At 45.8% G+C, this 15,354-nt stretch overlaps 1 protein-coding gene across 1 annotated transcript in view; it reads left to right on the plus strand.

Annotated features, from left to right (window-relative positions):
- The first annotated feature begins 2,678 nt into the window (after positions 1 to 2,678).
- The window catches only part of LOC139050186 (pancreatic triacylglycerol lipase-like), a 44,205-nt gene continuing 31,529 nt past the window's right edge, over positions 2,679 to 15,354 (plus strand). Inside the window, exons 1-2 of the mRNA XM_070526393.1 lie at positions 2,679 to 3,751; positions 14,425 to 14,618. Of these exons, the coding sequence (XP_070382494.1) occupies positions 3,688 to 3,751; positions 14,425 to 14,618 (258 nt within the window). The 5' untranslated portion in view covers positions 2,679 to 3,687. The remainder of the gene's footprint in view (positions 3,752 to 14,424; positions 14,619 to 15,354) is intronic.

Here is a 15,354-nt window from a genome sequence, read left to right on the forward strand (position 1 = left end):
AGGTGAATCATCAATGGCCGGAGAAGGTTCCGGTGGTGCCGTGACCTTCTGAGGTTCCTTAGCAAGGGAGCTGCTCGGTAGCGTAGGCCATTCCTCTAAAGAGTCTTATCTGATTCCCTCGTGGAAGTGGTGCGCCCTTTCTGCGGCGCGACTAAGTGGTACTGTAGTGGAGCGGGTACTATCGCTTCGCCCATGCGCCTTCTTTGAAGACGTACGACGGTACCGACATCGACGCCGACGCCGGACTACTTCGGCTGCCTTCCTGTGGGCCGAATTGTCTCTGGCCATTTGCTTCAGAACCGCGCGCTCCCTCTTGGTGCGGGGACAGTATTTCGACGAGGCTGCCTGAGGGCCGCTACAGTTTGCGCACTTCAGAACTGTCGCACCACAGGTCTCTTCTGCATGAGGTTCAGCGCAACGGGCACACAGTAGCGAGTTGGGACAAAGTTGTTTCTTGACAAGATCAGGAACTTTCTGAATGTTAGCCTTAGCAATCTTCATACATGGTATGAAAAAAGGAACACATGCCTTAATCGATCATGAAAAACAGTTTACACGCAGATTACGACGAAGAAGAATAAATCCACGTTTTCTTGCAGTCCTGCTCCTCATCCTCATGTTGAATAAACATAAATATTTGGGTGTTACAACAACCGACAACCGTATGTGTAATTCTCAGGTTTCCAACATGTGCTGCCTCATTCTGAAAGCTTCATTTTTTTTACATACACTAACACAAGCTCTTCCCTAAACTAAACTCCATGCATAATTGTCGATCATTAGGCCAAAAATGAAATATGCCTGCAGCGTCTGGGATCCTCACAGTAAACTTCATAGTGACGCGTGAAGTTCCTAATCGTTTACGCGTGAGCGCTTTTCACTGTCTAGCAAATGTTATCGCCCAGCGCAAGATGCGCCTGCATGTATCGGAAGTTTCTGGAATGTTATCGATGCTTTATCCGCTGTCTGTTATCGCAGAACATTGCGTAATCTCATTTCATGTATTGGCGACGCGAATGGTGTAGATCTTTATGGAAGACACGCGGGCACCAGCGATTACTCTGGAACATTCGACGGCTCATGTTTAAAAGCTGACGCGCTTTACCCGCTGATCAGATTTTCGACAATTGCCAACTGTTTCCTATATTTGATGGCACAAGCTCGCCCTATAAAACTCTAGTTTCGCTGCTCACAGCTTCGCTGCGTTCTTCACCGTGACTACCACGTGACAATAGTAACGCATTTTAATTGATTCAACGGTAAGCACCTAGGTTCATTTTTTCTAAGTATCGCAAAACTGACTCAATTTTAATTCTAGCGCAAGCACATATGGAATGTGCTAAGTCCTAAGTTTCTTTGTCATTTTAAAAATAACACTGTGTCCGTGTACTCTGACCTGCATCTCCGGGAATCAGCATCATGGACAACCGGCCATCATCGTACAGAATTCTTAACTTTGTATGAGGCAAGAGCGAACGTTGTGAAATTTTAATTTTACCCAGCGCCATTCGTCAATGAAACACTCTACCATTGTCATCGCTAAGCAGTTCTGTTTCTTTAGAAAAATTTTTTTACTTAAATGTTCCACTATCAGATGCTAATTGTGTTTGGTTTGCTTTCCGAATATGTGTATATATTTTCCTTTTGTTTTGTATATTTACCCCTCTTGCTTAGGCCCAGATAGGCCTGCACTGTGGTGTAAATGAATAAATAAAATAAATTACCTCAAGTAGCGCAGATAAAAATTTGATGCCCCCTCGTTTCAAAGAGGATGCAAACAAAGAACTCATAATCATAATCACCGATAAAGCTGCACATGATTTAAATTATTGCAACATGCCACAAATTTGCACAGACGCAAGCGAAAAACTGACAATGACGAGCGCTTGTTGTTTGTGTCAGTCCGCTACGTTAAGCTCAGTTAATCTTAATTACAATAAATTCTGGGGCTTTACAACACAAAACCAGGATCTCAATATAAAGCACGTCGTAGGGCAGGGTTAGGGGGTGATTCTGACAACATGCTTTCTTTTTTACTGCGGCTGGACCTAACACACGTTAGACGATTTTTTTTTGCATTTTGGGACCGGGCTCCTGACCAGGATTGAACCCGCGATCAAGATCTGATCAGCAGAACCCAACTGCCACTGGACTGTCATGGCGTTTGCGTAAGTTTTTTCTGTATAATAAACCTATACCTTTGATTTACTTAAACAAAATCATTTATCGGTTATAAAAAAAAAGTCATAAAGTCCTTATCTCACTCATCGCACTTTCATTCGCAGTAAGCTACCTCCGTAGACTTCAGATGCTGTCTCTTTTTTGCACTCGTGCCCCTGTCGAGGCTCGCACACCCTGCCGAGGCTGTCAGACCTTAACCCTCTCCAGGAACCCAGTAAGACAGCTCGAAGAGAGAGAGGTTGTGAAGAGCGAGCAGTCGAAACGAGGCACGGGCCAAGGGAAAGGGCGCATCGCGAAGCAAAAAAAAGGGCAGGCGACCGAAATCGAAAGAGCGGAAGCGACCCACCAGGGTCGGCCCGGGTCGCCCACTCCGCTGCGTGTTTATGTTTTTGCGGTCGCCCCAGGATGACCCGTCCTCCGCCGCGGCGCACGGAGAAGTGTCGGCAGCAGGCAACCAGACAAACTCGTTCCGGCATTCCCCGTACGGTCTGTGCGGATCGCTCATCGCACTGACTCCTCGCCGATTCCAGCTCGGCGCGCCAAGGTGATAGAATAGCGGTAACGGGACAAACGCCCAAGATGCTCCCTCGCGGTGGATGCGACAAGGAAGAAGGCGGGTGTTGCTTGTGCTGCCAGAACTGCACGCGCAAACGCTGTCGCGTTTCTTTCGCTCAGCGCCGCGAACTTGTTCGAGAGCCGTCGTCACGTTTTTCGTTTTTTGTTGGCGTATGTGTGCGTTTGATTTCTGGGAATGCGTAGCGGAAGTGAGCCGCGTGTGTGTTGCCCTCTGTGACAAGGTTCCGTCGTTCGCGGAGTGACGCGTACATCTCCACGACCAGAAGCGCGCAGCCATCGTAATCTGTCGCCTTTCATTGTCGCAAAGTAGGATTCTGTGAAAGACATCTATGCGGCATGTGAAGCATTCCGAACGTCTTACGTGTTCACTTCTCACTGCCCATTGGCTTCAAGCATGTGTTAAGGAGTCACTAACCGCGGTACAAGCTTCTCATGGTGAAAGTGGAGCGTGAATTGTGTGGCAAGGCATAATTATCGTCTCGAGCAAGTCTACTGGATACGTTTCAGCTGTGCACGTAAGTGACTCTGGTCTGATGGAGTAAAAAAAGGCGAATTGAGACGTGGTAAATACAGTGTGGCGTGCAGCTGAAGCAGGCGGGCCAGCTGCTTGTAAAAGGGAACTTGTGACGAGATCTGAGACGAGTGAAACGAAACCATCTGGAAACCGGAAACCCGTTCGTCATCAAGACAATGCGGCGTCAGTTGTTGGCCTTCGAAGAAGGTCGGTGGAAAACCCCGGAAACCCAGTGACCCTGCAAGGACGGACAATCCGATGGCACTGCTCGGCAGTATCGTTGAGTCCGGTTGGAGCGACGGCTCATGACGTCAGACAGCTATGGCTCTAGACTGTAGCGTTGTGGCCGGCGCTGCGGGTGCATCTGCAGCGACTGTTGTCGCCTGCTACTCGTGGGTGGCGCTAACTTCGCTTTGATGTCCATGGACGTCGCTGGATTCTGGGTAAGGCTTACGGCCTTGCTCTCGGTTTTCGATACAAGTACGTGCTCACTGGCTCATGTAGGTACTGTCAAAGGGCTTGTTACAGTATTACCTAAAGGAAAATTTTGCACCACCGTCTATGCGAGTTTCTTAATGGGTGCTGTGCCATAACGTGAATGCTGCGATGTGAGCGATGAGAGTGTCTGAGACCTGTTTAGAACATGATATGGCTTAAGGCACACTCGTTTGCGCACATTTTTTTCTTCAGATTAGATGATCGTATAATGCGAATGAACTTGACCCTCTCAAAGAACACAATGAGACCACTTCAAGAGAGACAGGTTGTGTAGCGCGAGCAGTCGAAACAAGACAGGCGTGGGGAAAGGGCGTTTTAAAACAGGCGTTCGCCCGCTATAAATATTTCTTCATTATTGCGATAGAAGCTATACAACACTCGAGGCGTATTTACTCCATCGACGCTGTTGCTGTTGTCGCTCTGTCCCGCTGACGGTGCACGCTCCACTCGCGCACGTGACATTGGAGAGTCCTCAGAGACGAGTCGATGAAGCGAAGTGGACGCGCCGGTAGCGTACCAAGGGCAATGTTTTATACCGCGTTGTGACTACACGAAAGCTAGCGTTCTCGATGTGTTGCTGTGTGCATGCTCTTGTCTCAGTAGTAAACGTCAAGAGCTGCCTAAGGTTTCACTGGGCGTTCACTAACTCCGATGGTTTTCCGCATGTCTCCGCTCAAGCGCCATCGAGGTGCGGCAACTGCAACGCGAATGGCGGCGCCGGTCATCAAGCCGCCACACTGAGACGCATGGTAGCTGCCAGGGTGCTTGTCCTTGTGCCCAGCACGAGTTGTCTTGCGTGCCGCGTAGCGCCCCCACGTCGCACCAGCGCGTACCGGGTGTCCCGGCTGCCATGTGTCAAGATTAAAAAATGTGACTCCCACTTAGGTGAACAGAATCAAGGTGTTTGCCGTCGCTTGGGGATACTAACAGTATTTATTGCATTCATCCTAAGTACATAAGTAGCAATAATTAATTAAACGCCTTCTCGAATATTATATTTACAAGGAAAATGTCAATGAGAAAATTGTGGAGCAACATGAAATTTTCTGCGATACAGCTTTTAGTTGCTCAATACGTGCTACATAAAGATTTTTTTCCCGAGCGTGAATGGAGCCCGCGAATTTCATGCTGCTATGCAATTTCCTCAGTCACACTTCTCTTGCATTGTGTTTGAAAAGTTGATTAATTATGTAAAACTGGTTATTTAACAAGGCGGAATGCAACAAGGAGACCAGAGAATCTCTAAGCGACGACAAACAACATTAGCCTAGTTCTGTCCAGCTACGTGAAATTTGCATATCTTTAAATCTTCGTGAATAACAGTTGGGGCACCCTCTATAAAGCTAGAACACCACCCAAGGAGTTTGAGAGCCACGTGAGACGCTGCTATCACTGAATGATTCACACTTCCGGTGAAACTTCGAAGCTTTTGTTTGATCAACATTATCATCAAGCCATTTCTGTCTACGGAGGGATGAAGGTCTGCCCCAGCCATTTCTAAGCACCCTATTATTCACCAGCACACGCACCTGCCACACACCACCTGCTTTATTGCTAACTCATAAATAATACACTTATATGAAGTAAAAAAAAAACGTAGTTTGAAACAGACCTACAGTGAGGACATACCTTGAAGTTTTTATGCTAATATTTGCAGCCGGCGATTCTGTTGAAATTTGGTGTAATTGCACAATCCAGCGTGACTTCTCGCAGTTTAATAAATAAATAGTTTCACGCAATAATAAAGAAGGAATCGGCACTTTACACGCCTTTCATGCAAATAATAAGCTATTTCGACAGATGGAACACCTTGAGTACTAGCTACACCTACAACTCCCACGGCGCATTCATCGTCTCCAACTCGAAGCTGCCTACAGAATTCAATTTTATATAGCCAAATATACGGTATATAGCCAAATAGCGGTATATAGCCGCTATTTAGTGGCTATATAGCGGTATATAGCTAAATATACCGATTGCTTTTATTCGTGCAAACAAACATATCCGCAAAGGAATCGCTAAATAATACTATCGAATATCCTAGTGCCAGAACAGGCCTTCATTATTATAAATTGAAAAAAAAAATAATAACATGGGACTTAGTTTAGCACCAACAACTATTAAAAACCTCACTGAAGTGCGCAAAAACTCTACGGGTAATGAGAATGGGCATTTCTTGCACGGAATATTAGCCGTGCTATTACTTTCATGAACATCGATTTAACTTACGGCCAAACTCACTTCTGCGCAGTGAAGCCGAACCTGCGCTTCTACGCCTTTGTATAGGCGAGCCCAGCTTGTCCTTGTAGGGGGCTCCGTGAATTTCAACGACTAGCCTGTCTCGCCCTCAGTAGGGAAAGGGTTAAACGAGCGTCTATAGCAAGTTGTTCATCCACTCACGAAAAGCATGTATACCACCTACATGTGGACTGTTCCAGGTACAATCAACATCATTTATTTATTTCATTATTTATTTATTCAATAATGCCAACCACGAGGGTCCAAGCAGTAGAGGATACGAACAGTACGCGATTACCATAGAACTTTTTGACTTGCAATATTTTTAGAGTCATGGCCACCAGTATTTCTGCGCCTGGCATTTGCAACAAATATTCAGTTAGGCATCATGTGTATGTGTCTTCCTTGCACCTTAACCTTGGGCACCCATGATAGTACCGGACTTTTCTACATTTAGAACTTTGTGATAGGTATCCTTTAATGCAATAATTACCCCTTTTTGATTCTGCATTATAAACCTGGACAAAAGGTGTAGCCGTCGCCAGTGAACGGCTAGAACTCCTTTGTTTATTTTTGCCCAAAAAAGAAAAAAAAATCACGAACGCGGCTAACCACAGAGAAATCGTAACAATACCCTGGCTCTCATCAACGATGCCATTCCGAAGCCGCCACATGCCGACATTACGGTGCATACAAGGGCACAGTAGGGCCATTTTTGCTTCAAGTAATTACAAGAAACGTTCTGCATACTTCTAACCACTCATTCGCATTTCTCGTGCTTTCAGTGCCATCTTGTTCGAAAGCGCGAAGGTTTATCGTCAAAATAGGAACACAATGACACGACGAACGCTAGGGTCTTTGTGTTTCGGTCTCGTCATTAAACTTTGGCGCTTTCTCACTAAATGTTTCAACTCCAACAGACCAAAATCAATTGCGCTACTAGGTAACCGCTCAACGCCAGCGGACCACGCATTGTTCAAGAGATATAGGACAAAAGGTGTCCGATCCCAGGCATTCCTTCAAGGCTAACATGTAGCAAACACTTGAAATGAGTGCAAATTTCGTGAAAAGTCTTTCCCAAACAAGGCTGCTGCCTACATCCCAAAACGCAATAGTAATATAATATGGTTATGTGCTTTGGGCACTTCAGAAATCATTAAGACATATCTTTAGATTATGTTTCGCACTGTGTTCGTTAACTAAATAAATAAATATAAATAATTGTTAACATAAAAACACCTATTCAAAAATACTTGCCTCAATATGTTGAGTTAAGTTAAGATAAAGTTCAGCAACGCACAGTGATCGCAATCCTTTCGAATTCATTCACGTAGTGTTAACTAGGTGCCCGTTCAATTTTTTTTGTTGATGGATTGCTACAAATACAAGCTTTGTTCTCGGCAATGAAAAATAGTACAACAAAACGCTCTTGGTACGGCCTGGCTGTTACAGGCTTTTGCGATTGCACTTTTTCTTCGCTCTCGAGACGTATCTCACGATACGTCATTTTACTTTTCTTTTAGTGGCTCGAGCACCGAGTGGCACTCGTTTCTATCGTGGCACTTCCGGTTCACCTCCTGGGAAGACCGGGAAGGAAATTCAAAATAATAAAAAAAAACAGAAACAATAGTGCAGTACAAAATTCGTGGGTTTCATTGTACATATGATTTCAGAGCATATGCTTAGTTAAATGTTGAGTCACTGAAGTGCCTGGAATAATTATAGTTAATTAGGAATCCCTGATTACTGCACACCAAAGCACTGGATAATAGACTTTAGAAACGGGCCGCGTGAGAGCGACTTCGGTGCAATTCCTGGACACGGCTGAAGTACAATGCGAAAGTAATGATGTCACTAATGACGTCACGCACACCCAAGGAGGCGGTACGAAGCCGGCTATTTAATGGAAAACAGTTGCCTGCGAGTTCGGTTCGTACGCTGTGTTCGCCTAACGTTAACATAGAGAACACAAACAATGAGGTGCGACTGCCGCTAAGAGAGACCTAGGTCACAGATTAGAGTAGCCTACCATTTTTTTTTATTTCCTGCTCCCCATTCACGATTGTTATATAGTCACCACAGTACGCATAGGTAGCTTTGGCCTCAACAGTATTCGCTGCGTTCTTCAAAAACCTTAAATTTATGCATGACGCATTTTCTCGGGCACAGATTGCTTAGCGTATCTGTGTTTCCCAACCAATTTTTTTTTTCGTGCCGGAATTGGAATAGGTACGTTATAATATGCATCTGGGGATCTTTTGCACCTAATTAATTTTGAGTTTTTTTGTTCCTGTTCAAGCTATTTACAAGAGCCGTCTTATTGCGGTAGCAGATGGGAGACCAAAAGCGCATTCGAATCGCCGCTGTCGTGATGTCACGCTGTCGGTGCGCATGCATAGCCCACGCATGGCGGGCGGCGTTTAGCTGCAAAGGCGTCGAGGCCAAGTCACCCTCAGGCAAAATATCAGACCGCGCTCCTTTTTCCACACTCTGTAGGAAAATTAATCAACCTAGCGCTGCCGTACCTGCGGGCAGAGTTCTGGCTCCTACAGCTGCCGTGAGCGTTGTACGCTCTCACGTTAGCGTTCCTCATAAGAAGCTGCGTCTTTACGACACTATGGTGCTTACACACTAGTATAAGCGGAAGAAACAGTTAAAGGCCAAGATAAACATAGCGCTACCAAACACCAAAAGGTTTTCCAGTTTTCGGTCCGTCTCACCTCGTCAGTGCCGTAGCCAGAAATTCATCGGGGGAAAGGAAGGTGGAGAGGTACCTACCTGACCGGGGAGGGAGAAGGGGGAAGAGGAGGTCGGGAAGGCTGCATACTAACAATACAAAATACAAAGGAAGGTGACGTGGCCAGCGTGCCACCCAAACCCGATGTCTTAGGAAATAAATTCCCTCCAGTGCGTCGAGGAGAGGGTGGTGCAGTAAGGCAGGCCGGTTGTCAAGGTCGACTGCTACGCAACCCGTCCCGTTCCCGGAGGCAGCGGAAGCTAGCCGCATGACAGCAATCACATTAAACATTGCCGTATTTCCGTCGCTATTCACACAAGGATTGCTCAAAAACGGACAATCGCTAGACAGCAGAGCCTTTTGTTATTCGTCGTGCAATGTGATGCACTTGCCGTGCCCACGAAATTTACACCAATAGCACCTAAAGTATTGCTGCTTCCTGAAGAAAGTTCGGGAGTACAGAACACAACAGTCCTTACTGCGCCCAATCTTGCAAAATGATTTCCAAAATAAAAACAATCCATCAATCAAGCAATCAATTCATTAAGTTGCCCATGAATATCCTGGTGGTATTGATTATGGTGCTAGTGAGAAGTGTTATGCCATGCATATACATGTCAACATCATGATCAGCCTGGTTACGCCCACTGCAGGGCAGGGGCCTCTCCCATAGTTCTCTAACTACCCTAGCCATGTACTAATTGTGGCCATGTTGCATATATATATATATATATGTGTGTGTGTGTGTGTGTGTGTGTGTGTGTGTGTGTGTGTGTGTGTGTGATTCTTGACGGCAGATACACACTCGCCAAAGTATGAACAACAAAACTGTTTTCCTATGACGTTTTGAGTCCTCTACGGGTCTCTTCGTATAAAAGCGAAGATGCCTTATAGACGTAATAGGTGGTGTAGATATATGGTAGATATCTACGCGTTCGATTACGTGTGAGAGGCATCGACTGTATTAATAATGATTCCAAAAGAAGGCGTGGCGATGGTGATCTTTCCGTGTCGATGACAGTTGGAGAATTGCAATCGATGTTGTAGCCCTTGTTAAGGTGATGTTCAGCTAGTGCGTGGGCGGCGATTTGTCTCTTAGACACGTTATTCTTCTGCTGCGTGAGACGTCGTTTGAAGTTGCCTGTTTCTCCAGTATAGGACGCATGGCAACCTTGACAAGGTATGTTATATATCACTCCATGGGGCGCCAACGCTCCAATGGGTTTATCACGTGGACCAGCTAACTTTTTATTTTTGCGATATGGCACGTGTGCGACTTGCATGTGGTACTTCTTAAGGTCCCTCTCAGCATAAGCGTTCCCTGAAATTGAATAAACGACCACACGTCTCCTATTATGCAGCGCGTCAAAACTCGTATGCAAGCTTATTCCGTAGGCCCCCACTCTACTGGAAGGTCTGCCCTAATAACACGCTGTGAAGTTTTGGGCCATGAAACCTCAAAACGTAACTTACGGTTACTGCCAGTAACTTCCAGTACTTGTCTCAAGTGCACTAGGTAATGCGTTTAGCAACAACTTGCAACCACTAAAGGACACACAAGGGCGCTATAAGGCAAAGCTATTCTAAACTTTGCCATTCCAATTCTGCTATCAACCCTTCACGATTGGGCAAAAAAATTTTCGGGCAACCCCCTCTTCACCTGTCTGCATGCGATATCACGAAAATGCAAAAAGACCCTATCAGATATGATACGTGCACAGTGATTATGCATGGTTTGGCCGAATGAAAAAAATTATTCGTTGTGATTGGACGCTTTTTCGCCATTAGGCATCTGCTATTGGTCGAAAGTTTACTGGCTGCGCCTCTTCGCCTTCCTGTCAGGCCCACGTCACAAAACCGCGAAAACTCACCGCGTAAAAATGATATGTACGTGTTAATGCTGAACTATCTTAATGATGCATTTAATAATGATAATTTTAAAGATGTTAACGATGTTAATGAAGCATTTATAGCTCAAAAATGAATATTTTCTAAATAGCCAAGTTGGCCCGTTTTGAAAGGAATAGAAGATGGCTGCCCACCGATAGCTCAGACAATGACTACTCGCACAGGCCGGAGAGCATGGATGTCTTTTTGAATAAGAAAACTTTTTGCGCGGCACTCTAACGTGATCGAGGCCTTTCGGCACGTATGCGACATAGATATCCTAACTATTCTTTGCTGAGGATCCTTCTTAGCGGCATGCTTAACCTTACGTTGCACGCAGCCGCAGTTTTCGACCAGTCACCGCAAGCAAAGTAAGGGATAGCGGACCAATGGCAGACGCCGGCACCACCCTCCTCATCCGATTCTCCATTTTGACTGTGCTGGCTAGGCCCTATGGAAACCCTCTCCATTTTAGCGGGCTCCTCGCCTCTTGTCAGCCAATTATATAAGAATAACCACTCAATGTAGAAAATCCTATGCGTTTTTAATGCAAGCAAGAGAACATCACACAAACGAGGAGAGCGCTTGATTAGGCTGAATAGCCAAGTAATGTGTTACGGGTCACCGCCCGGTGCTTGCGTCAGCAGTTACATAAATTTATCGTCCGGAGATCGGAATAGAAAGAGATTGGAAAAGTTTTACGTTATAGGGCCCCAGGTAAGGCTAACGCAGTACAAGCTACCAACTTAAATTAGTAAAGGCAAGGCGCAGAAGACCAGGACTCAAGAAGAACACAAACGACAGGACCGGCGCCACTCACAACTGAGTTGATTTCCGCAACAAGCCTGCCTTATGTAGGTTAGTCAAACGGAGTCACAGACGAAACTTTAGAAGTTAAATACAGCAATCTATCGACCACACAGGAATCAAGTCTGGCACAAAATATGAAATCAGCAAACAAGAACCACACGTGGAGCAGCACGGGAAGCAATTCATCGAGTATAGTTTTTTCCAAGCTAACGGGGACAAAGAACAGTCTAAAACAAAAAACGGTATAAAACAGTCTAAAAGACAGTGTCTGCATAAAAAAAACGCAACAAGCCCTTAGGAACCACTAGAAAATCGTCAACAAAATAAAAACTAGTTAAATACAAGGCAGTGGGCAGTCGCAGTGTAGCAGTGTGTCGTGCGTATACGGCGGAAAAAGTCGCCCGGCAGAGTCGAGAACGAGCGGTATCCGTTTACAAACTAAATTAAATGTATCCGACATAGCTTGCGAAATTATACAATGAACGTACGTGCCTGTGACACTGTCAGGTGTTAGTTTCTTCCTGCTTGGAAACATTCAATAGAAGCCGACGTCGGTCCACGATGTTCATGCCCAAAAGCACTAGCTTGCCTCATTCTGGCTTGAAGTGACGAAATGTTTCCTTCGAAGCTCGCTCCGCGGAAAGGAAAAAAAACGCGTGCATGAGCTCCCGATAAAGGCGCTAAGCTGCTGCCCACAATCGTAGCACAGTTCCAGCAGTAAACACGATCGGCGTGCAAAACAACCACAGGATACATTACTTCGCACAAAATAACATATTATTTTCGTTCCTAGCAACCATTAACTCCGGGCACAAAGTATTTCTACTTTAGTAAACACTCACTCTGATGTGTCACCGCATATCAAGCTCTTCCAACACCGCGGTCTTCCCACGACGCAGTCGGCTTCGAAGGTATATAGTGGTGGCCGCTCAGTGTAACCAGTCAAATCTAAATTAAGAACCACGCACAAGCAAACATGAACACATCTCAGTCAATGAGCACGGGATCTTGCTGTCAAAACGCTGGAATGAGGAAGCGCGGCTGCAGCAGCGAGCGAGTGACCATCGTGCTGCCTATCGCTTTAACGCGAAGTAAGCCGCGAAAACTCCGCGTATGCGAAGCTACTAGTACTCGGCGCACTCTGTCCTCATCGCAGGTCGCTTTCGTGATAGAGGCCGCACCATACGAAGCAGCTAACGGAGTAGACACCCTCCCCTTCCTCCTCCCTCCACCCGGTGCCTTGCGCACGAAGGGCGACGGCGCACTTCCTCCCTGCTTTCCTCCGCTGCGCGTGCGAGATGGAGCCGCCATGGTGGCTCACCCTTGCGCGCGATAACTCGCAAACACAACATACGGCGCGCAGCACACATTAAACGAAACATCACGGCGACGGCGGAAGTGCGTTAGGAGTGTCTATATAATTGCGATCGCAATAATTCCTAAATGTCTGAGCCGATGACGAAGAGGAAAAAAAAGTAAAAAAATACATGGAACGTTAGTACACGCGGCCCTAGGAGCCAGTACTCGGCTCGCTTGCCCTCGCTACATTGAAAGTGCTGACCGTTCATACCTTGTGAATGCAGCATGCGATCTCGCGGTAGCAGACGATACGGAGCTGAGCTCCGCCAACTCATTTACGCTAGGAACGCCACCTGTCGGCTGAGAAAGAAAAAGAACTACGTAAAGAAATTACTTGAACTCGGGCGCAAACGCATGGAACCGCACGTTTAAACTTTCAAAATTTGGAAGATATTATTTTATATATATGTTGTATTTCATGAGCAAGCAGAAAGATTGCTAAGTTCTTCGGCTAGTGCGCAGTATGATGACAAATACATGAGAGGCAGCATCCTCTCGTCTCTTGGCTGCGTCCTCCCTCTTTTCTATCTCCAGCTTGAAAGCGGCCCATTTAATGACGCAAGCGGCGTCGTCAACTGTTCACTTTGCGAACCGTTATGAGATTCCGGCCTTGGCTTTGGTATACAAGGCTCACGCATGACGCGTTTTGGCTGCTGTTTTTAAGCTTCTTAAATAAATTTACAATGAAATTCTGGTGTTTCTTACGTGCCAAAACAATGAATGACAATTAGGCACCGCTTGGTACGGGGATTTCGGGTTAATTGTGACTGGCATTTTTAACGTGCACACAAAGCACGGCACATGGTCGTTATTGCATTTCGGCCATCTGTGCCAAATTAGGCCGCGGCCTAGATTAGATGCCGTGACCTCATGTCTAGCAGCGGTACGGCATAGCCACTAAGCCACCGCAATGGGCGTCAGTTCTTTTTTACATTTAAGCCGAATCCCGTGACAGCGCAAAATATAGGTAGTTATTAAATCTTCACCAATCAATTAAATGACAAGTCTCAAACCGCCACATTAAACGGGGCTCCAAAATTGGAATCCTATAGCAATAACAACAATAAACGTTCCCAAACAATTAGTTCTGCCTGAGTTTTAAAGCAGAGCTTTCCTTGCGAACCTTCCTGGATTTTCCTGACAGCGGCTCCTGGGTGCTGCGGTCCTGACGAATCGCTCATTCTTAACAAATTGAATTACGTGCCTCATGGCAAGACAAAACCTCGGTCTCCCAACACAGCAGCCCGATAGCCCAACCATTTGGCCACATCCATACCTCAATCGTGCCAACATCATCTAGCTCTTTCACATGACCGCTGCGTATGCCACGTTGAGTGTCAACGCGCACAAGTGCATGAAAACTGAGTGCACGCTCCGGTTTCCTATATGCCAAAGACGCAGCAATAAAATATCCAATTTAATAGCATTTGCGTAACCCCTTCACGAAAGCTTCGTAGATTCCATCGTACGCTCTGTAGGTGCATTGCATTTTCCTCTACAAACATCATTGTTATGGCGGCCAATGAGCCCAAATTGTTATGAGTGTGCACTTCTTTTTTATAAGTAGCCTCTCTCCGTGCGCCTCCACGTTCTCGTGCCCGTACCCTTCTGTGGCTTCGCGCAGACAAGCGAGCCAACTCGGGCCCGTCGCTGGACACCAGGTTCCGGCTGTTCACCCGCCAGAACCCGCACAAGCCGTACTTCCTGTTTGCCGCGGATCGCGACAGCATCCTCAACTCTACCTTCAGCGCAAAATGGGACACGAAGATATACATCCACGGATACCTCAACAGTGGGAAGCTCCTCGCTCCAGAAATGGTAAATGCAGTTTCATACCATTCTATCTGCTCGAAATATAATAAATAGTTGCAATAAATGAATAAATCAACCAATTAATCAATCAATATTTATTTAAATAATTATGCTAGATACCTTGTAGTGTTCTAGTGTGCTTTATGTGATTTTTTGCGGTTAACTCTGTTCGTGCGTTTACGTAAGCTAACTCTCTTACTTTTTTGTTTTGTCATTCTACGTTACCTTTTCTTTGTCGAGTGTTGGCCCGGTATTTAATTTTCAGCATATATGCATATTATGGGAAAGGGTGTAGGCGGTGACGAATGGCGCTAACATGTACCAAATAATCTGTCTTCAAAAAATAAATGAGTAAGCCGTATATTTCTGGCTTTGGTTGCACAACAGAAGCTGTTAAATGTGTGCGTAAAGTGCACAATTGAAATCATTCTTTGTTTTCTGGCGTCGGGATTTTAGCAGCAACTAAAGAAACGGACGAGAAACCGATTTTTCAGATGTGTTTCCCACTTCACAGTTGTATTTAGGCTGTAGATGCTCTCAAGTCTTTTGGCAAAGAGTAAATGATGGGTGCGTTGGCATTCCCATACTTGCATAAACAACGTGTGCTAACACTGCTTGTGTCATGACTTCTTTCTGTGCCTCGCATGTCTGGGGCTTCCAGATGAAGCCACGCTGCAGAAGCTGATAATTGTTTTTCGCATCGAATCGGCCCACATTCTTCGTTAGTGTTTTGATCACTAGA

Source organism: Dermacentor albipictus, chromosome 9, assembly GCF_038994185.2.
Source record: "Dermacentor albipictus isolate Rhodes 1998 colony chromosome 9, USDA_Dalb.pri_finalv2, whole genome shotgun sequence".
Lineage (NCBI taxonomy): Eukaryota > Metazoa > Arthropoda > Arachnida > Ixodida > Ixodidae > Dermacentor > Dermacentor albipictus.